At 35.6% G+C, this 22447-nt stretch overlaps 1 protein-coding gene across 1 annotated transcript; it reads left to right on the top strand.

Moving 5' to 3' along the window:
• Window positions 1-1972: 1972 nt before the first annotated feature.
• tspan33a (tetraspanin 33a) lies at window positions 1973-21888 on the top strand. The gene is made up of 8 exons (XM_022671796.2): window positions 1973-2209; window positions 12585-12639; window positions 14370-14497; window positions 15378-15452; window positions 16026-16121; window positions 16240-16368; window positions 17632-17793; window positions 19818-21888. The coding sequence occupies exons 1-8, from the start codon at window positions 2108-2110 to the stop codon at window positions 19917-19919; spliced, it is 849 nt and encodes a 282-aa protein (XP_022527517.1). The 5' UTR covers window positions 1973-2107; the 3' UTR covers window positions 19920-21888.
• The last annotated feature ends 559 nt before the right edge of the window (window positions 21889-22447 follow it).

Raw genomic sequence — 22447 nt, 5'->3', positions numbered from 1 at the left:
AAAAATGGTGATACTTAAAGCATCACAGTGTGGTACACTAGGTGCAGTGCAAAAAAATATAAAATAAATCTTAGCAAGTGAAATGTTCTAATTTTAAGGCAATAAATCTTATTCTCTTCTCTAATAAGACTTTTTTTGTCTTACTAAGCATTGTCTTAGTGTTTTTATCTAATTATCTTCATCAGTTTTACTTAGATTTATTACCTTATTTTAAGTAATTTGAACTTAAAACAAGCACAAAAAGTCATCAATCAAGTTATTTTGAGTCTGATTCTTAAATTAGTCAAATTGTCATAGTTTATATATATTTTATCTATTTTTTGAATAAATAAACTGCTTCCTTAATTAAAATATTAAGGACTTAAATCTATAAAGTTTCCTATATTACATTAGTTAGTGTTTAGTGTTTTACCAGTTAGAACCTGTAACTATGTAAGCTATTAACATTATAAAGTTTCATTGGTCCTAGAGTAAAACCCTGTGGAATACCACAAGATCTGCTCTATCAACCAAAGGTCACCAACAGTTCACTACAGTTTCTGCACTAAATTTAATAGATAAATACGGTAGGAAACACTGTAGTTAATTGCTTGGCACTGTTGTTGTTTGTTTTCCTCTGTTTAAATCCTGAATCTGAGATTCTCTGTAGTATAGAATACTGTATAAATCAGAAACAATAATTTGGTACAAAAAAATAAAATGGTACAATCTCACTGTTATATTACACTTAATTTTCTTGTGTCTCTTTTCTCCTGTGTGTCTATTTGTGACTGTGTTGTATATTACTTTTAGTGTCTATCCCATTCTTATATTATTTATTATTTTAGTTAGTTATACGTTATGTTTGTTTGTCAGAACCAGCAGTGGTGATCCCGAGTCATATTCACCTGTCGCACGTTTAATTATCCAAAAGATATCTGAAAAAACACAGTGTAAATATTTAGTTGCTAACTTCATTGCTAATTAATTATAATGAAATATAATTCATATTTAGTGAAATAGTGTTCCTTAACTCTAAAAGATAATGGTTCAATTAGTTTAATTCACTCGTTTTTCATAAAAAAGAAAATTTTAACTTTTTTTTAATGTTTCCCTACTTTATTTTTTTTTGAAAGACCAACATATAAAACAGTAGTTTTACATAACATTAAAACATAACACTGCAATTTTGTTTTAGTTTATTTTTTCTTTTCTAGCTGCTGCTGATGCAGCATTGCCCAGCAGCCAGCGCGCTTGGAGGAAAGTGCAGCGACTCGGTTCCGGTACATCAGCTCACAGACGCCCAGTGCTGCAGACATCACCACAGGAGTGATGTGGGAAGAGAGCGCCATCTACCCACCCGGAGGGAACAAGGCTAATTTTGCTCCCTCTGAGCGCCTGCAGATCATAGTGGCAGCGCTTTAGACCACTGAACCACTCGGCGCCCCTAAGCATAATTTTTAATAAATTTGAAGTATATTGTAAATGTGCAACTTTGTGTATTGATGCACATAATGTATTTTGTGTACACCGTAATGCTACTGGGGAAAAAAAAAACTTTAAGTGTACTTTAAGCAGTATTTGGGAGAAATGTTGTCCGTAATTTATAGAATAATAAAAAACCAATGTTAATTTTACTCAAACATATATCTATAAATAGCAAAATTAGAGAAACTGATTCAACTGAAGTGCTCTCTTAATTTTTTTCAGTACAAAATTAGCACAGCCAAATAAAGTATACTTTTTTCAAGCTATATTGTAATACTGATTAAGCAGGTAAAATAGAAAATGTATACTTTAATTTTTCTGTATATAGTTCAAGAACACTGTTATTATATCTAAATAATAACTTTATCACAAGGAATGCTGAGGCGATTGTACAGAAGAGCAGGAACGCCCACAGTACTGAACTGCAGCTCAGATAAACAGGAAACTGTGCAGTAGTGTGCAGTAGTGCTGCAGTAGTGTGGGCTGGGTGGTCAGTGTGCAGCTGACTGGCTGAGAGAGAAATGCGTGTCTGAGGGGGAGGGCGTGCCACCCCCAGACTGTGGTGGATCCTGCTATACAGGATCAGCTTCACTCTTCATTCTTCAGCCTGACAGAACAGCCCTGCAGCTGAACAGCCAGCATGGGGAGAACAGGAGGGAGAGGAGCGCAGGGGGATGAAGAGTTCAGCTTCGTCAGTCCGGTGGTGAAGTACCTGCTGTTCTTCTTTAACACGATCTTCTGGGTGAGTGGAAGTTTTATCAGCAGTAGAAACCAACAGCTGATCTGTGGAACTTGAGACCATTTCAGTTTCTGAATCAGTTTCTCAGATTTTGCTATTTATAGGTTTATGTTTGAGTAAAATGCACATTGTTGTTTTATTCTATAAACTACAGACAACATTTCTCCCACATTCTAAATAGAAATATTGTCATTTAGAGCATTTATTTGCATAAAATGAGAAATGGAAAAGAAAACAAGTTCTTATTCATAAAGTTTTAAGAGTTCAGAAATCAATATTTGGTGGAATAACTCTGGTTTTTAATCACAGTTTTCATGCATCTTGGCATCTTGTTCTCCTCCACCAGTCTTACACACTGCTTTTGGATAACTGTATGGTGCTTTTCTCCTGGTGCAAAAATTCAAGCAGTTCAGTTTCAGCTTGTGATCATCCATCTTCCTCCTGATTATATTCCAGAGGTTTTCAATTTGATATAAAATATTTGAATAAAATCGATATGATAAGGCACACCCCTAGTTTTCACTGTGAGGAACACAGTAAGGAACTGGAAAAGCACAGGCACAGTTCTAGTTAAAACCTGAAGTTTGCAGGTTCCTCCGTTTTGGCTCAAACTCCAGGGTTTGGTTTAAAGATTGAGCTGTTCCTCGTGCTCTCTGGATAATGATTAATGCTCTCAGACTTTAACAGAGCAGCAGGTTTAAACGTGCTCTGGGCATATTTAGCTTTTTTATTTGCTGAGTGTCTGAGAGTGAGAGAAAGATCAGATTGATACCTGCTGTTTTTATTTACATGCATATTATGAAGCTACATCCCCTAAAAAAGGGGTCAACTTTAGACTGAGAACATTTAGTAAAGCTAGTGGCTATATATAGTGTCTTGAATTTTTCAGATTATAAAACATTTTTTTTTAAATCAGACAAGAATAACATGAGTAAATTTAAAAATCAATTTTTAAATGATGATTTAATGTAAAACAAAAAGTTATTGCCTGAATTCAATTTCATTAGCCACACCCAGGCCTGATTACTACCAAACCTCTGTAAACAGAATCTGACAACATGAAGCAGAATAAAATATCTCAAAAAGCAACACATAATGATCCCCCATCCCAAAACCTTTGGACTACAGTGGACCACAGTGAGAGCTATTATTCACAAATGCAGATTGACCGGCTGTCAGGTGTGCCGCAGCAGGGAGGACGTGGGGCGGACGTAAATGCAGGTAATGCGAAATAAATAATTTATTAAATAAATAACAAATAAACAAAGAAACAAGGAACGAGCAACACGAAACAAAGATAACACAGATAACCAACAACCAAAACAAACCAGAGAACATAAACCAACCACAACTGGAGATAATGATAATAAATAAACAGGGAATATATACAAGGGAATAACTAATAACTGAAACGAGAGAAAACAAAACAAATAAAAGAACCAGGGACTGGAAAAAAACAAGAGATCAATGAGAAAAAAACAAGAAGATAAACAAAGGACAAAGGACAAGGGCTAAGGCTATGAAAACGAGGGCTGAGATAGAAAAAGCAAAGACCGACGAAGACAAAGTGGCACAGGGGATCTATTTATATGAACCGGAAACACACTAGAAGTGGAAACACCTGGGGAAGGGGCGGAGCTACAAAATGAGACACTTGGTGGAAAACTACTGAGACAGGAGACACAGAGGGGGCACAGGTCACGTGAGGAAAACATGCAGAGACATGAGACAAAACAGGAACAGGGCGTGTCAGGACGTAACACCACTGGCTAACTGGCATTACTCCAAAAGGGCATGGACCACTCATCCAAGAAAAGAAAAGAACGAGGGAGTGGAAAACAACAAGAGATCAATGAGAAATAAACAAGAAAGGATAAACTAGAAAAAAAAAGAAGATGAACAAAGGACAATGGACAAGGGCTAAGGCTATGAAAACGAGGGCTGAGATAGAGAACACAAGAACGACAAAACAACAGAGGTTAGTGCAAAGACCGACGAAGACAAAGTGGCACAGGGGATCTATTATTTATATGAACAGGAAACACACTGGAAGTGGAAACACCTGGGGAAGGGGCGGAGCTACAAAATGAGACACGTGGTGGAAAACTACTGAGACAGGAGACACAGAGGGGCACAGGTCACGTGGGGAAAACACACAGAGACATGAGACAAAACAGGAACAGGGCGTGTCAGGACGTGACACCACTGGCTTACTGGCATTATTCCAAAAGGGCATGGACCACTCATCCAAGAGGTCACAGAAGAACACAGAACAACATCTAAAGAACTACAGGGCTCACTTACCTCAGTTAAGGTCATTTTTGTTAATTATTTATTAATAAGTAAGAGACTGGGCAAAATGTTTATGTATCATTACATTTGCTATAAAACTCAAACATATGATTAAAAAAAAATTAACGTCATACTAAAGGTCAAACATGATGGAGCTAGTGTGATGATCTAGTGCTGCAGTTATAGATAATAAATGTATGCTTCATTACAGGGAGAGCATAGACACTGAAGGAGAGAAACAGTGTGAGCAGTCAAGACTTGAAGGAGGAATCCATCCTGTGGGTTGCACCAGACAGTGAAGTTAAGATACAGAAAGGCTGAGCGTGTATAGTCTTGTATTTGCGTGTTAGGCTGGACTTTTTAAATGTGTACTAAGCTACAAGGCCTACAGTCATCAGCCTGGCCTGTTTTTAGTTTCAGCACTAGTTTGTGTGGCTGACAAACATGTAGGAAATACTACATTTTTTTGCTGTTTTTAGCAAAAGAAAAATTCACACTGTTCTCATTTCCCATTATATATCTACTAGAGACAGATTATATCTGTCCAGTATCATTTATTTTACTTTAATCCTGGATATATAGAGATTTTTGGAGTGCATTATTATTAGTATCATAATATAATATCTTAGTTAGGGGACCAGTTAAAAAAAGACCACTTAAAAATTATGATTTTCTCTAATTTTGCCGAATTGAAAACCTCTACAATATAATCAAGAGGAAGATGGATGATCACAAGCCATCAAACCACCAAACTGAACTGCTTGAATTTTTGCACCAGGAGTAAAGCAGCATAAAGTTATCCAAAAGCAGTGTGTAAGACTGGTGGAGGAGAACATGATGCCAAAATGCATTATAAAAACTGTGATTAAAAACCAACCAGGGTTATTCCACCAAATATTGATTTCTGAACTCTTAAAACTTTATGAATATGAACTTGTTTTCTTTGCATTATTTGAGGTCTGAAAGCTCTGCATCTTTTTTGTTGTTTCAGCCATTTCTCCTTTTCTGCAAATAAATGCTCTAAATGACAATATTTTTATTCTGAATTACGGAGAAATGTTGTCTATACTTTATAGAATAAAACAACAATGTTCATTTTATTCAAACATGAACCTATAAATAGCAAAATCAGAGAAACTGATTTGGAAAATGAAGTGGTCTCTTAATTGCAGAACTGTATCATGCACAATCATGTGCTTGCTGTTTTTAACACAGTACTGTACTTTTACTCTCAGTACTTCACAACTACATTTTACAGTAAACTACTTGAATATTTTAGTGATAGTATTTTAAGATGTTTTTTGATAGAGCACTTAAAAGTACTTTTACTCAAGTCTGGGTCTCTAGAACTATTTTACTCATCTCTGCTGGTGGCTGACAGAGGTGGAAAAAGTACTGAAAAATTGTAATTAAGTAAAAGTATCTTTACTTTACTAAAAAAAAGTACCCATCTAAACATCGACTCAAGTAAAAGTAAAAATTACATAGTTACATAGTTACTTTTAATTATTTGATTTAAAAAAAGTACAACAAATCATAAATTAAATTGTTTTTAATGAACTATTAGTTCACATAATAATTTGGATCTTTCAGGCAGTATTTGTTCGGACCACCCTTATAAAACATTTTCAAGAACAAGTGGTATAGGTTTCTATGATCCATTTTTTTCTTTATTGTTAAAAAATTATGGTCATATAGGTGACTATAAACTGTATTTTTATAGTTTTACAGGTCATTGATATATTTTAACTTGCAATTGCTATGCTTTAAATGTTTTTTTTTTTTTTTTTACATTAAAGCAGATTGTTTAATGATAAAAACATTTACCATCACATGCACAGGTTTGATGTGGAAGCATCCGTGCGCCGGTGCATCTGCGCCAATTATTTCTTTTTTTTAATTCAGACAATTGTTTTTTTTCCCCAGCATTTTATTTGTTACTCAGTAATTGTGAGTTTTCCAATGTAGCAAAGTAAATTACTTGTGTCAAAATGTACTTGAGTAAAAGTAACATTACCTATTTTAAAAACTACTTTAAAAATTACAAATTACTCATAAAATCTACTCAATTACAGTAACTTGAGTATATGTAATTCATTACTTTCCCCCTCTGGTGGCTGATAACAGCAGACTCATTCTACTTATGCTGTAAAAGCCTTATCCGTGTGTTTTATCATGCGAGATGTTGACCAGGCCTTGACCTAAAGCTGCTAACACTTTGAAGCTAATCTGTGACACTTGAGTGTGAACTATAAGATCCAGTTTATCTCATCAGAATCGTAATGAACTTACGATGGGATCCAGAAACAAAGTGAAAAGCGCTCTTTTTCTCTTCGCTGTTTATTCTGCCAGTCTGCTTTTGCAACCTCTTTTTGAACTTCTCGCTGTTGCTAAGCAGCAAGTCTCATTTATTCATATGCTGATAGTGCAACACTGAGTTTTTTGGGGGTGGAGGGGGTTTGTGGGCCCCATGCGGCCTTTCACTTTTTATTCAGTAGCTCACAAACGAAGGGTCCAGATGAATAATGCCCCTTCAGTGAGAGAATTCAACGCCCACTATATAAAAAAACCCTGAAAATCAGCGAGGCCGGGATAGAAAGTATCAGTTATTACATATTTGTTTCGCTAAAGTTAGCTCTAAGACCTTTAGTCATGCTTTTTTGCACCATGCCCAGCATTACACTAAATACTTTATACCCTATCAGTGCATCAGTGCAGTGTGAATGCTTTGTGCTTTTGGGGGGCTTTACAGGAATACAAATGCCTAAGAAGATTTTACATTAAAATCCACAAAAACAGGCAGCTATTGTAGCCAGAGATTTATTTTTTCCACTTGAGTTTAACTTAGATAGACTGTGATTAAAGTACGATCATCAGAATTGTATATGAAATTTATGAAAGGAATGTTAACCCTTGTGTGGTGTTCATATTTGTGTTACTCGTTTACTTTGTTACTTGTATTTAATTCAGCAAAATTAAGCAATTTTACATTAAAATGCTTTACACATGCTCGCTTCACCTAAATTGTAAGCAATATAAACAGCTTACATGGTTAATATTTGCCCTTTACCTTTCTTATGTTACATTTCTTTCAAAAAGTGCTACTCTTTTTTTATTAGTTTTTTAATAAAATGTAAAAGAAAATGAATTAAACTCAAGATATGAGTAGAAAATTTGTTTAGTTTCAAATGTACAAATGAAGCAATGTTTATTAGCCCTTGGCCAAACATACTGTATGTAATATAAATGTGTGTGTGGGGTGGGGGGGGGGGGGTGTACAGTGTGTGTTTATCGAAAATGTGTTTTGATATATGTTTTTCACAAAAAATGAGCCAATGCCAATGAGTTTGAGTTAGAAAAAACATTTTTTCAGTATCATTTGATGAAAAATGAAAACGGGTCCCACAGACCCGAACACCACACAAGGGTTAAATTAATGACCACAGTGTAAAATATTTGAAGTCACTTCAACTTAAAATAATTAAGTTACTAATTTCCTGTTCTTTTTTAAGTTAGTACAACTTTATGACTCATTTTTTTCTATTATTCTCTCTGCACTTACACAATTAAGTTGACAGTCTAAAAGTTTAGCTAAACTTCAATTATTAAATCCCTTCAACATAGAATTTATCATAGTTCTTTTATCACTATCTAATATTTAAAGTTGGCTGAATTTAACCTAACAGCAATAAGTACAGATTTGTACCATTTAACCTGAAGCCAAAAGGTACATTCAGTATTCTGTATCACTGCACTGATAAACTACGTATATTTTAATTGTCCTTTTTTTTATTTGAAAGCCAGACAATTTTGGATCATCAAGTTTTTGACACATTTTCAGTTAATGATAATGTTTATAATCTTTATAATCTACTGGCACATAAAACATGGGTATAAAAAAAAGACTTTCACTGAAAGGTACTTTTTTCTACCTTAATATAAGGTACAGCCCCAGCAACAAGCTTTATACTCTTTTAAGTACAAATCTGTACTTACTTTTCTTAGTGTGTAGAAAAAATGTGTTGAAATTAGTTGCTAAAACATTTTTAGTTAGATTAACAAACTTGTTGTACATGTCAACAGAAAAACACTACAACACTACAACAAAACTTTATAAAAATATAGAAACAAAGGCATTTAAAAACATTTTATTAGAGTATTTTGTTTTTATTTTAGAGTAAAAAAATCACTTTTTTTTAATTGCACTTTTGCAGTTCAAACAAGGCATCTGCATACGAAACAAAGAAATAAAAAAAAGTAAAAACACAATAAACTGAAGTGTTTTTAACTACATTTCTTTCAGTAAATGTTACTTTGCAAGAAGTTTACTCAATTAGATTTTACTCAGTGTATTTAGTAGATTTTACTACAACCAAAGCCACATTCTCCCATGGCTTTTATTATTTACTTAATAGTAGTATTAGTAATTTTGTAATTCTTTAGTAATGTTTACTTTCCAAATACTTTATTTATTGTAGTATTAATACATTCAAACTGACTGAGATCCTGTATCTTAAAAATGCACAAGGCCTATCAGACAGCACAGGATTTACAAGTCCTGATCCAGTTCTCTAAACTGGCTGAATAAGCTGAACCTGTATAGTGTTGCAAACATGTTGCATAGAGGAATGTACATTTTCTCAGAAACAGGACAAGCCTAAGCTTGTATAAACCTATTGGACAGGCACTGAAGGAATTTGCCTTACCAGTGTGTCTAGAAATGCAGTAACATAGAGGTCACTCATTCCATTCACACTCAAATATTCACAGAACAAATTAGATTACATATTTACTCACTAGCTATCACTAGGGCTGGGCGATATGGCTCTAAAACAATATCACGATATTTCAGGGTATTTTTGCGATAACGATATTCTTGGCGATATAGGAAAACTGAAAAATAATTCATTCATTTCAGGAATATAGTATAATAGTATAACAGTATAATCATAATGTGGCAAAATAAATAATATAATGCAGCAAAAAATATTGCAGAATATTTTCATGCATATAAACTGCAAACTAAAACAATTATACAATAAATACACTTAAAGCTTCACAGTAAATAATAGACTAGTTTTAAGACAAACCATCCCTATTATCACGAAATGGATTTTTAATATCATGATATTTCTGTGTCACGATATATTGTATACGATATAATATTGCCCACCCCTAACTATCACCAATCATAATTATATCCTATTTTCTCCCAAATTTACAAGGTCAATTACTCAACGAACTCATTAAGAACCCTCCCTTCCATTACTAGTGATGCCCAAGCACACCAGGAGGGTGAAGACTGACACACGCCTCCTCCGATACATGTGAAGTCAGACTCCGCCTCTTTTTAAATTGCTGCTGATGCAGCATTACCGAGTAGCATCACAACGCTAACACTCGGAGAAAAGCGCAGCGACTCGGTTCTAATACATCAGCTCACAGATGCAGCCTTGTACTGATCCACATCACCCTAGGAGTGATGAGGAGAAAGAGCGCCATCTACTGTACTGTACCCAAGAGAGCAAGACCAATTGTGCTCTTTCGGGGCTCCAGAAGCTGATAGCAAGCTACATAACCAGGATTCGAAACAGCGATCTACTAATCATAGTGGCATACCTGCAGGAGCCCACTCTGAGCAACTCCTATGACAATATAAAGGGCATTTTAACCTCATTTTTTGCTGTTTCTATCATTTCGAAGTGTGGAAAAATAGAAAGATGGAGGGCATGAATTTTGTATATTTGTTTTATATATGTGTATTAATGTATATTTACATGCTTTATGGGGACACAGAGATTAATCTTGTGTAATTTGAGTTCTACATGGTACTGTTTTTCTAGATAATTTGTTTAAGCATAACAAGGAACAGACAGGAGCTCAAGAAACATTGGAAAGACTGAGAAATGCATGTGTTGTAGTTTTTACAGTGTCTGATGAAGATTAAGAGAGAAACATAAATCTTGAAACGACATATATATATATATATATATATATTTATATATTTATATATATATATACATATATTATGATTAACTGATTGGTTTCTGTGTTGTAGGCTGTAAGAACAAGCATCATTTTCTGAGCTGCAGGTACACTGTGTTGGCTGTGCTCTCAATACTGTTCACTTTAAAGCATTTTCCTTCTTCATCTACTTGTATTAAAAAAAAATAAAAAGTATAAAAAGTATTTTTAAAAAATGATTTAAAAAATACTTGAATGAAATAAAAGAGAATACTGACTTTTACATTTAAAGTAAATTTGTTATGCATAATAACAAAAAAAAAAGAATGTACTATAATTTATTATGTGTTCTGGTTAAGTTGGCGGGAATTATATTAACTATTTAATTCTTACTAAAACCAATGTAGTATCTAGTTCTTGGGGAAACTAGATAAACCCAAGTTCTGGGAAATCCTAATTTCAAATATATATGTTTATATATTTGTCAAGTTCCCTGTACTTAAAAACTATATTACATGAATTTAACATTTCTTAGGTAATCGGTTACAAGTTTACACGAGTTTAGTGACCTTATTGGGTTTTAGAGTTTAGTGCACAATGACACAAATAAAAAGGTTTAAATAAAGTAAAACATTCTGTTAAAATGAAACTGATCAGTCAAGAGTGAAGTAAGAGATGAGTAAACTCACTGTAAGAATAGTGATACACACACTACTACATGCAGTGTCTTGTGCTCGACAGAGATCCCATTTCCAGTGTTTTCACTGAATGAAAAGCTCCAGTAACCCGAGCGCTGGGTTAAGAAGGCTTGGCTGTAAGCAGTGCTTTGTGTTAAAGGAACTTGGACATTTTATATGGTGAAGTGAAACATAAATGAGTGGAGGTTTATCGCTCTCTGTTCTGTTTTGATGACAGGTTCACTAGAGTCAATAAAGCAACCCTTTCCTGTTTTGTTCACTTTGAGCTCAGAATCCAGTCTGCAACTGTGAAAATACAGTACCATTAATTTACTGCACTGTTTTTAAAGTAGACATAAAGATCTGGAAAAAAAGAGACCACTTCAGTTTCTGAATCAGTTTCTCTGATTTTTAAATAAAATTAACAACGTTGTTTTTTTTATTCTACAAACTACAGACAACATTTCTCCCAAATTTCTAATAGAGCAAGTGCTTTTCAATTCACAATACACAGTTTTTGGTGTCACCGTGTGACCTGTGAACCGTGTTAAGGCTGAACTGCCTCTTCCTGCCTGTTTCAGTACCGGTTTTAACATGCCCCTCTCCATTTCCCCCTCTGGGAAATCCACATGCCTTTCTTAAAGGCTGCGCCCTTACTGTAGAAGCTCTAATGGATATCATTTAAGGGCAAAGAATATCCTAAACAAAAGTTTTTCCTCATTGCAAACCTACATAAAATGGGGTATATTATTATATATTATTATTTCAATAATTGTCAGTGTTTTAAACAAACATTTAAGTATCTGGACTACTAATCAATCCACAGACTATATGCCAAAAAAGTCTCTACCTGTTTTTTAAGTAAGTAAATGATGTGGGGTTGGTTGGTTGGTTGATGCTGCAGTTGGTCTGCAGGTTTAGGTTCAGCAACAGTATGTGCTGAAAGAATAAGGTCAGCTGACTCTACCTGAATATACTGAATATTATAGACCAGGTTATTCCTGAATCAATGGATTTTTTCTTCATATTCCAAGATGATAATGTCAGGATTCATGGGTCTGGAATTGTGAAAGAGTTCAGGGTTCAGGGAGCATGAGATCATCATTTATCATTTCACACATGGATTGAGAGAGAGTTCACCACAGAGTCCAGACCTTAACCTCATTGAGAATCTTTGGGATGTGCTGGATGGAGAAGAGCTGCTTTGTGCAGTGGTCAGACTCTACCATCATCAATGCTGATGCAAGATTTTGGTGAAAAATGAATCCAGCAACACTGGATTGAAATAAACCTTGTGACAGAAGCTTATCGAAACAATGCCACAGTGAATGCGTGCTGCAATCAAAGCTAAAGATGGTCCTTATTTTGTCAGTGTATTTTTAAGAGTCTTCTCCTAATATCTTCAGCCTCGTTTGACTAATGTCTGCTTCTCTGTTTCATAACAGATCATCTCTCTGGTGCTGATCTCCATCGGAGTGTACGCCAGGATAACTAAACATGGTGAGCTGATCTGAGGAGCAGCATGGTTCCTCTCAGGTCATTGCACTTATAAGAGCTGCTAGTACACTCACCTTAGATTAGTGTAAATATGTATATTCTACCAGTTATAAACACCAGCTGTGCTTCTTTTGGAGGTTTTTGAGGAGACAGAGAGCACAGAGTTTCATGATTTAAAATGATTTTTTAAATATATAATATGCTTTTTATTTAGTTAAATAGATTATTATGTGTAAACATGATTTTTTTTAGCTATCATTCATAATTTAGTCTCTTTTGTACATAGGAAAAAAATGATTTTTTAAATGTAAGTGTTTCTGACATTTTTATAACCTTTTTTTAAAAAGCCATTTTTTAGCATCCGTTCCGTGTCTTTTACCAGTTGTTCATGTCTCGTTTCTCAATTTGTATTGGTTTTAAATATGGCTGTCTGTTCAAATTTCATGGTAAATTGACCAATATAAATGTTACAAATGAAAAAAATTACAAGTTTAATTTTTAACATTGCCATCTATTCAATATATCCAATAGAGGTGCACTTTTGGTGCAATCTTACACCCTGTGCAAAGCACATTGCAATGCTCATTACTATCTTACACCCCACCAACAGTCTATTTTTTTATGCCTTGCGCATGTGTAGTTTAAATAAAGCAAAATGCTTGTGAATATATCTATGCCATGAGTGTGGTGGTCTGGAAGTGAGGTGTGTTCAGGTACATTTCTGGTGTATTGCTATCTTGGCAACAGAAAACACAGGTGCTCCACTCACTGAATTCAACCTACACAGAACATCAACAGTCAGATGTTCATTGCTATCTTGACAATGCAGACACTCAGAAATATACACATTTCCCATGTGTGCCTCTAAGACCATGGGTTCACCAACAGTCTATTTCCACGCCGGAGCTATATATAAAATATATCTACGGCATTGGGCGTGGTGGTTTAGACGTGAGGTGTGTTCATGTAAATTTCTGATATATTGCTATCTTGGCAACAGAAAACACAGGGGCGCCACTTACTAATTTGAACCATGACAGGAGTCAACCATCAGATGTTCATTGCTATCTTGGCAGAGCAGGTGCACTGCCTATACACCACGCTAGTTACACACAAAAACACACAGCAGTTCACGATCCCAACTCTTTTAGATCAACAATAAACAGAATACAAAATAAAATAGCATTGCTTTTCCCATAAATGAGCTGCTTGTGCACCTTTGCAGCCTGAACAAGCAAATCAGTTTCCTCTGCTGAGAAGTGTAGAAGTGCTGTGCTGTTAAAATAGCAATCCACCAAAGTCAGAGTGCACCTGGTTCTTAAATATTATAACAAGTGACATGCTGCTAAAACACACTTATGATTAAATAAGAAAATTAGTACATGCCTTTTGTGCATTTTAAGCCACTCAAGCATACTTTTCCCGTCGTTATGATAGCAAAGAGACACTGACACGCCCTAAATCATGCTGCACAGCTTGCCTATAGATCGCTAAAATAAGGCCCTATGTGGTTATGTGTGAAATAATGGAGGTTCAGCTTCTACTCTCTCTAGTGCTCAGTTTTAGTTCTGTGACTTTCTCAATTTTTTTATGCACAAAGCATAGTTAGGTATTTTCCCATGATGTTTTTGTGGTTGTTTTCATTTCCTGTCAGTGTCTTTCACCACCACAAACCAGCAGAAACACTGAGCCACATCTGTCTGCTAACATCAGCCTTTCTTTATTCTGTTCAGAGACGGCGATGGCCTGTCTGACGGTGGACCCCTCCATCCTGCTGCTGATTGTTGGAGTTCTCATGTTTTTTCTCACTTTCTGCGGCTGCGTGGGCTCTCTCCGAGAAAACATCTGCCTCCTGCAGACGGTCAGTTTTAGTTCTCAGAAAAACAGTCTAACTTTATGAACCGCAGCATAAAAGAGAAACAGAAAACTCCCTCATAAGCTGGATTCTTCTCACACTGTGAAAAATAAGTACAGATTTGTGCTTAAAAGAGTACAAAGCTTGTCGCTGAGGCTGTACCTTATATTGAGGTTAAGTAGGGTACTTTTCAGAGTAAGTCTTTTTTTGTACCAGTAGAGATTATTATAAACATTATAATCATCTGAATATGAGACAAGAGCTTGAAGATCCAAATGATCTGACTTTCAAATGAAAAATATATATTTTTATTAGTAGAATACAGAATACCAAATGTACCTTTTGGCTGGTTAAGTGTTACAAATCTGAACTTCCTGATAATTTAGAATAATTAATGAAAAATGTATTGTTACACACTCTTTTTAAACAAAGAGAAATTCTAGTGATATAGACCCCTGTTTACAACAATCTGAGTAGTATATGTACAAATGGGTGCCGAGTGGTTTAAAGCGCTGCCACTATAATTGGGAGATCTCTGGTTCGAATCCTGGTCATGTAACTTGCCATCAGATGCCGGAGCCCTGAGAGAGCACAATTGTTATTGCTGAGTAGCAGCTTTGCTAAATTGGGAGAAGATGGGAAATATTTGAAATAAAATTGTAAAAAGAAAAAAATAAAACATGCACAAATCTTATTTTTTTCATTTCACAAATCGTTAAGAAATCTACTTGAAAAAGTTCATTAAAAAAAAAAAATATATATATATATATATATATATATATATATATATATATATATATATATATATATATATAATAAAGTCTTATTAAAATGAATGGAATGATATGCATAAACATGTATGCTCCCTGTTTTTCTCTCCCTGCAGTTCTGTATCTGCTTGACGATCCTCTTTCTGCTGCAGTTGGCTGCTGGAATTTTGGGTTTTGTCTTTTCAGACAAGGTAAAAGACCTTAACATTAACATTAACATTAGCATTCTCTGTGTGTCAGGTTTAAGTGTATGTGTATGCACAGAGTGGTTTAGAAAGTGCATTATATATTTTTCTAGTTGTAGCAGAATGTGCTTCATGAAATCTTATTAAAGTAATGTTTTTAACATAAATTTAATAAGGAGATATAATAAGTCGTACAATTAAAATTGGCCTTGCTTAAATAGCTTTAATAGCTTTTTTCAGTTTTAGTACATTTTGTACACTGGATTGCTAACCTTTTCTGGTTATTGACTATACCTGAGGAGCTTAAACGGCTAAAATAATGGGGAAAAATCACATTGTGACATTACGTTTTAGATTTTTTTACAAAAGAACACTTGATAAGCCCTTTTTTATAGATTTACAGCCCTGCAAAAAATGAATCCACTCCAAAAGTATTATGTTGTAACATTGCGCCCTCTGCTGCCTATATCCAGTCAGTGTAGGTTGTGTCTTATTTCTGTTTTATAGTCTAAATCTAGAGTATATTCTATATATGTATATTAATAGATATATATATATCTAATGTTTCATGCGTTGCAGGTGCGCCATAAAGTGACAGAAATGATAAACAACGCAATCCTACATTACAGAGATGATCTGGACCTTCAGAACCTCATTGATTTTGGACAGAAAGAGGTTGAGACCAAATCTTGTGGCTTTTATTGCTTTTTCTCTGTTGTTTTTTATGGTTTTTAGTTAATTAATGTGTTATTACATTGTTCTGGATCTTCTCCTCTCATGTTATGTGTTTTAGTTTGCCTGCTGTGGAGGTTCTTCATACATGGACTGGTCAAAGAACATATATTTTAACTGCACCAATGAAAACCCGAGCAGAGAGCGCTGTGCTGTGCCTTTCTCCTGCTGTCTGATCTCTAAAGGGGAGGTAAAACTAAACATTTGTCACAGTTACTTTATTTCAGTAATTCATTTCAAACTGTGAAACTCATATATTATGTAGATGTATCACACAAAGACTGATCTATTTTAAGAATTTATTTCTTATATGACATTAATTATGGCTTACAGCCAAAAAAAAAATGCAAAAATCTGTGTCTCAGAAACTTTTAATATTATATAAGACCTATTGGTACTTTTGGCAGTGTGGGCAGTGTGCCAAGTCCTGCTGGAAAATGAAATCAACATCTCCATAAAAGAAGTTGTCAGTAGCAGAGGGAAGCATGAAGTGCTGTAAGATTTTGTGGGAAAACAAAACTGCACTGACTTTAGACTTGATAATAAAACACAGTGGATCAACACCAGCAGATGACATCATGACTCTCCAAACCATCACTGATCATCAGTAAATTTTACATTTCATTTAAAGGAAATCAAGGGAGCAGAGTCTGGAGGAAGAGTGGAGAGACACACAGTCCAAACTGCTTGAGGTCTAGTGTGAAGTTTCCACCAATCAGTGATGGTTTGGAGAGACAAGTAATTTGCTGGTGTTAATTTCATTTTCTAGCAGGACTTGGCACACTGCCCACACTGCCAAAAAGTACCAATTGGTCTTATATAATATTCAAATTTTCTGAGACACTGATTTTTGAGTTTTCATTGGCTGTAAGCCATAATCATTAACAATAAAATAAATAAACACTTAAAATAGATCACTGTGTGTTTAATACATCTGTATAATATATGATTTTCACATTTTGAACTGAATTACTGAAATAATGTAACTTTTCAATAATATTCTATTTTTTTTCTGAACCTGCGTATATATAGAATAGTGACATGAGATACTGTACATCTGTGTATCAGTATACAGTTTTATGAGGAACGTTTTTAACTCTGCTAAAAAGGCCCAATATCCTATATGTTCTTATATATCATATTTGTGTTAATATATTTATATTTTAACTCATGATTCTATGTAAAGTATCTAAAGTATAAAACACATTCTGGTTTGTTTAATATTTTTTTCTTTACAGAATAATTCCACATGTGTTCCTGATTAGCTTTAATATAGTCTTCAGTATTAAATTTACAATGTAAAAAAAGTCATAAAATCATAAAAAGATAGAAAACACACTGGCACAGTATAGGACTCCACGGTTACACAGTTACATGTATGGTATATCACCGATTTTAGAGTATATTTGGTATTTAGGTGTAACTATGTTGTTTATTCTCTTTCTGTCCACAGAATGTGATAAACACCATGTGTGGGCATGGGATGCAGGAGTTAGATCACAATCAGGCAGATGCCTTCATTTACACTAACGGCTGCATAGACAAGCTAGTGAACTGGATTCACAGCAACCTGTTTCTGTTGGGAGGCATAGCCCTGGGTCTGGCCATTCCTCAGGTAAAGAGTCTTAACGTTTTTAATCTAAAGATTTTGAGAAAGCTTCTTTTAAAAGCTGCAGGGCTGACATACTGTATGTTTATACAGGGCTGGACTAGGACAAAAAATCGGCCCTGGCATTTTGGTTTAGAAAGGCCCCTCATAATTAGCGGAGCACAACTGACTTGTAATTTATGTATAAGCATTTGACCCTGTTTTACTCTTATTCAGTGTGGGCATACGTTTTGCTAATGTGACTTTTTCTACTTTTTTATTTTTTTTCACTTGCTTTAGTCGTGCTTAAATTGCAAATCATTTGCTTATCAATTATCAGTTTTAAAATCTGTTATTTCAGTTGTTTGAGTGCTTTTTATAATATGTTGAACCACCCGCCTTCTGACGCTTCTTTTTCTCTATACTGCATCTCCTCTAACATACGCGCTCAACACTGAATATAGCGGGAGAAGAGTGGACCACGCACGTAGAGAGAGGGTGGGGGCGCCTTCAGCATATATCCTGATTGGTTAGGTCCACTGTCTATATAAAAGATGGGCCAATGGGCCGCCCCCATTCTATATTGTGGGCCGGTCTCTTAGAAAAAAAGGGAAGAAAAAAAATCCGATAGCATCGGCCCCTGAGGACTGTTGGCCCACCGGGCAAATGCCCGGTACGCCAGATTACCAGTCCAGCCCTGTGTTTATATGACCAGCGCATACAGGCTTTTTACCAAACAAGATGAATATCTGGAGTCCAGCAGTCTATTGATTCCCTTGCCATAGTACTCTTACTAAATCTGCCAATTAACTAGTGTATTAACAAAACGCACTAAATTATTAATTCTTAACTTTAATCAAAAATGAACCCATTAGGCTCCAAATGGTCCAGTAGACTTAGAAGCTGCCACTATGATCAGGAGATCCCTGGTTCGAATCCCAGTCATGCAGCTCACCATCAGCAGCCAGAGTCCGAGAGAGCACAATTGGTCTTGCTCTCTCTTGGTGGGTTGATGGCTCTATTTCCCCACATCACGAAAGGGTGATGTCGATCACCACAAGGCGTCTGTGAGCTAATGTATCAGAACCGAGTCATAGCACTTCCTCCACCATGTTTGAAAGATAATGTGGTATGCTTTAGATCAGGAAGTCCAGGAACTCTTACATTCCTATTCAAGGTAATCTCACTTTTATCTATCCAAAGCATCCAAAAGCATCATGTTTCAAAACTGAGCAGGTACTGTATTTACGTGTCTAATCTGACTGTTCTGTTCCTGAGGGTTTTCTGTTCCTGGGTTTGCATCTTGAGGTATTTACATTTATGAATGTAGACTTTGACAATAAGAGTTTTTTATTTTCATTTTTTCCCAATTTCTCCCAATTTAGCTTTTGTCTTACAATTGTTAAGCAGCTACCCAGCTGTATATCCCCTATCACTAGTGATGCCACAACACAAGTAAAGTCTAGCAGACTCCGCCTCTTTTTGAACTGCTGCTGATGCAGCATTTCCGAGTAGCATCACAGCGCTAACGCTTGGAGGAAAGCGTGGCGACTCGGTTCTGATACATCAGCTCACAGACGCAGCCTTGTGCTGATCGACATCACCCTAGGAGTGCTGAGGGGAAAGAGCACCATCTACTGTAACCACCCAGAAAGAGAGAGCAAGGCCAGTTGTGCTCTCTCAGGGCTCAGGCAGCTGATGGTAAGCTGCATGACAAGGATTCGAACCAGCCATCTCCCAATCATAGTGGCTACACCTTAGTCTACTTGACCATTCGGCACTCGACAGTGAGAGTTTTTTTAATTTACAAGATGTTGTACAGGGATTTTATATCCATATTTTTTGGGTAAAGCTGAGGTCTTCTTATTATTGTACCAAATTATATTATTTTTCAATATTCCTACTACTTTTGAGTCTGTTAAATTTGGGTTTTAAGTATTAAACATGTATTGCAATGTTTTTAGTTATACCCCTTAAATTAAAGCTGAAAATCAGTCACATATGGTCCCATGTGAGTCAAAATAACCTCCTGCACTCTTCTTCTTTCACAGCTGGTGGGAATTCTGCTCTCTCAGGTCCTGATTAACCAGATCCAGGATCAGATTAAACTTCAGGACTACAACCAGCAGCACCGCTCAGACCCGTGGAGCTAAGCCTTATGGAACCATTAGGCCTACTGGAGATGTTCTGCAGGATGACTCAAAAAATAGACATTAAACTGGTTCATATCCTTCAGCTACATCTATCTCAGATACACATATATCTCAACAATAGGAGCGTCCTGTGGTGGTATTGAGAGAATGGGACTCTCATGTAGATGCACTGTGTAGTGAACTATAGTCTGTTACATTCCAGGCCACTTGATTTTGGTGGTTTGGTGCCTCTGTTCGGTGGGATAAGTGTGAAACATCTCTTCATTGTCAGAAAAATGTGTTTGGCAGTTGACTTAAACTGTATCCTGTTACAGTAGAGTAGAGATTCTGAGAGTGAGGACATTTTTACAGGGCATGACATCTTTTGAGGGAAGGCCTGCGTTACTGTAATATAATATTTCTCCTTTTAAACCAGGAGAGCTTCTCAGGACAAGTTTTTTTTATGACGAAAACACTGGATTTTATGAACATGCAACAAAAGTGTCTGCTGCCTTAAATTTATTGGCATTTACCTTCCATATTTTGAAATTGCAAATGAAAGCAGCTGTTCAGTGCCACTGTTTGTATCATTACTGTACAGAGAATTGTATTTTCTTAAGGTATTTGTGCTTCTACAAATGAGAATTCCCTTTGGAAATGGACTTGGGTTGTAGTGAAACATGATAATGAGTACAAATTTTAGCCGATGCTCCCAACACAGGCTTACAATGGAAGTGATATAGTAGTTAGTAGTTGCAGTGGTGCACTTGGTGTTGGCTTGAATGGTGGATAAGGGTCTCCACCCAAGAGTTATTGTGTTATGAGGGTGTTATTAAGGGTATCTAGGGGCATGGCTATTTTTATACCATTAAAAAACTCAAAGTAGCTCCACACTTCATTGGTAGAATTTGTTGGCCTCTGACATTTCAAACGAGGCATTAAGAGCTTTTAAAGTGCAAAGATACAGTAGTTTAATAAAAAAAAAACACTCTTTACACACACAGTACCTTCAGATACTTCAGGTATTTCAACTACCTCAAGTTGCTGTGTGTATAGACATGTTTTTTAATCATCTATCTTTTGGGAGCATCGGCTAAAAGCGATGTATTTCGTAATGCTGGGGGTGAACACAGATGGGCTATTAGTCAAAAGCTATTCTACAACCCATGTCAATTTCACACCGGATTTCTCATTTAATATGAACTTACAACCTGTTGCTTTTGTATATATCAGAGATTTGATTTTATATTTGTGTATATCATATCTGTATAGTATTAAAGCACTTGTGTTTTTTCATGTCTTTTTCAAAGCCATTTTGTTAATAAATGAGCTTGATGTAAATACTGTTGTTAAAGTATTATTAAAGTATCCAAACTCCACACTTCAAACATTCAGTATATATTGCCACAATAAAATATTTCTGGAACTTAATTAGAGGTCATTTAAAAATGATGAGTTTCTTTGATTTTACCAAATTGAAAACCTCTGGAATATAATCAAGAGGAAGATGGATGATCACAAGCCATCAAACCACCAAACAGAACTGCTTGAATTTTTGCACCAGGAGTAAAGCAGCATAAAGTTATCCAAAAGCAGTGTGTAAGACTGGTGGAGGAGAAAACTGTGATTAAAAACCAGGGTTAGATTTCTGAACTCTTAAAACTATATAAATATGAACATGTTTTCTTTGCATTATCATTTCTGCAAATAAATGATCTAAATGACAATATTTATTCTTATTTGGAATTTGGGAGAAATGTTGTCTGTAGTTTATAGAATAAAACAACCAAGTTTGTTTTACTCAAACATAAATCTATAAATAGCAAAATCAGAGAAACTGATTCAGAAACTGAAGTGATATCTTATTTTTTTCCAGAGCTGTATGCTGTTGATTTTTTCCCATGAATGTATTTCTTTACTGTTTGACTACAATGCTTGACTACAATTACAAATGTAATTTTGCCATGTCAATAAAGCAAACTAAACTGAACTGAGAGTGAGTTAAATAGAGAGGGAGAGAGAGGGGGCAAGAGAGGGGTGGAGAAAGGGAGAGAGAGAGAGGGAAAGAGAGAGAGAGAGAGAGAGAGAGGGAGAGAGAAAGAGAGAGAGAGGTGGTGGGCCTCCAGTTCAGGGCTGTGTGTGTGTGGTCCTCAGTCTCTCTCTCTGACTCATTCTATGGCAGCCATGTTACATAGGCCTTTTAAGGAGGCCCTGCACTGGGCCGACAGCAGCGCAAACCAACCACAACCAGACTTAGAATCTCTGATGCTTAAAATCTACTACAGTAAAAACCAGAGTGTTTAATCGCATCTCCTGAGAGTTCCTCAAAGTTTCCACACTTCTTGCCAAATTCGATTGTTCTGGTACACCCAAAAGTTTACGTGGGAAAACAAAATGTTAGAGGAGCAGAAGATGTGATAACTTACCGCAGCAACTAACCGAAATGCGGAAGTAATCTTTTTTAATATTTTATTATGTTTTTTAAAATGCAGGTAAAAAAAACAAACTCACAGCAACCAGCACAGATTTTTTTTTTAAATCCCCGCTGC

This window comes from Astyanax mexicanus, chromosome 2, assembly GCF_023375975.1.
Source record: "Astyanax mexicanus isolate ESR-SI-001 chromosome 2, AstMex3_surface, whole genome shotgun sequence".
Classification (NCBI taxonomy): domain Eukaryota; kingdom Metazoa; phylum Chordata; class Actinopteri; order Characiformes; family Acestrorhamphidae; genus Astyanax; species Astyanax mexicanus.
Note: the sequence above shows the minus strand (reverse complement) of the source record. Positions and strands in the feature narration are given on the sequence as shown.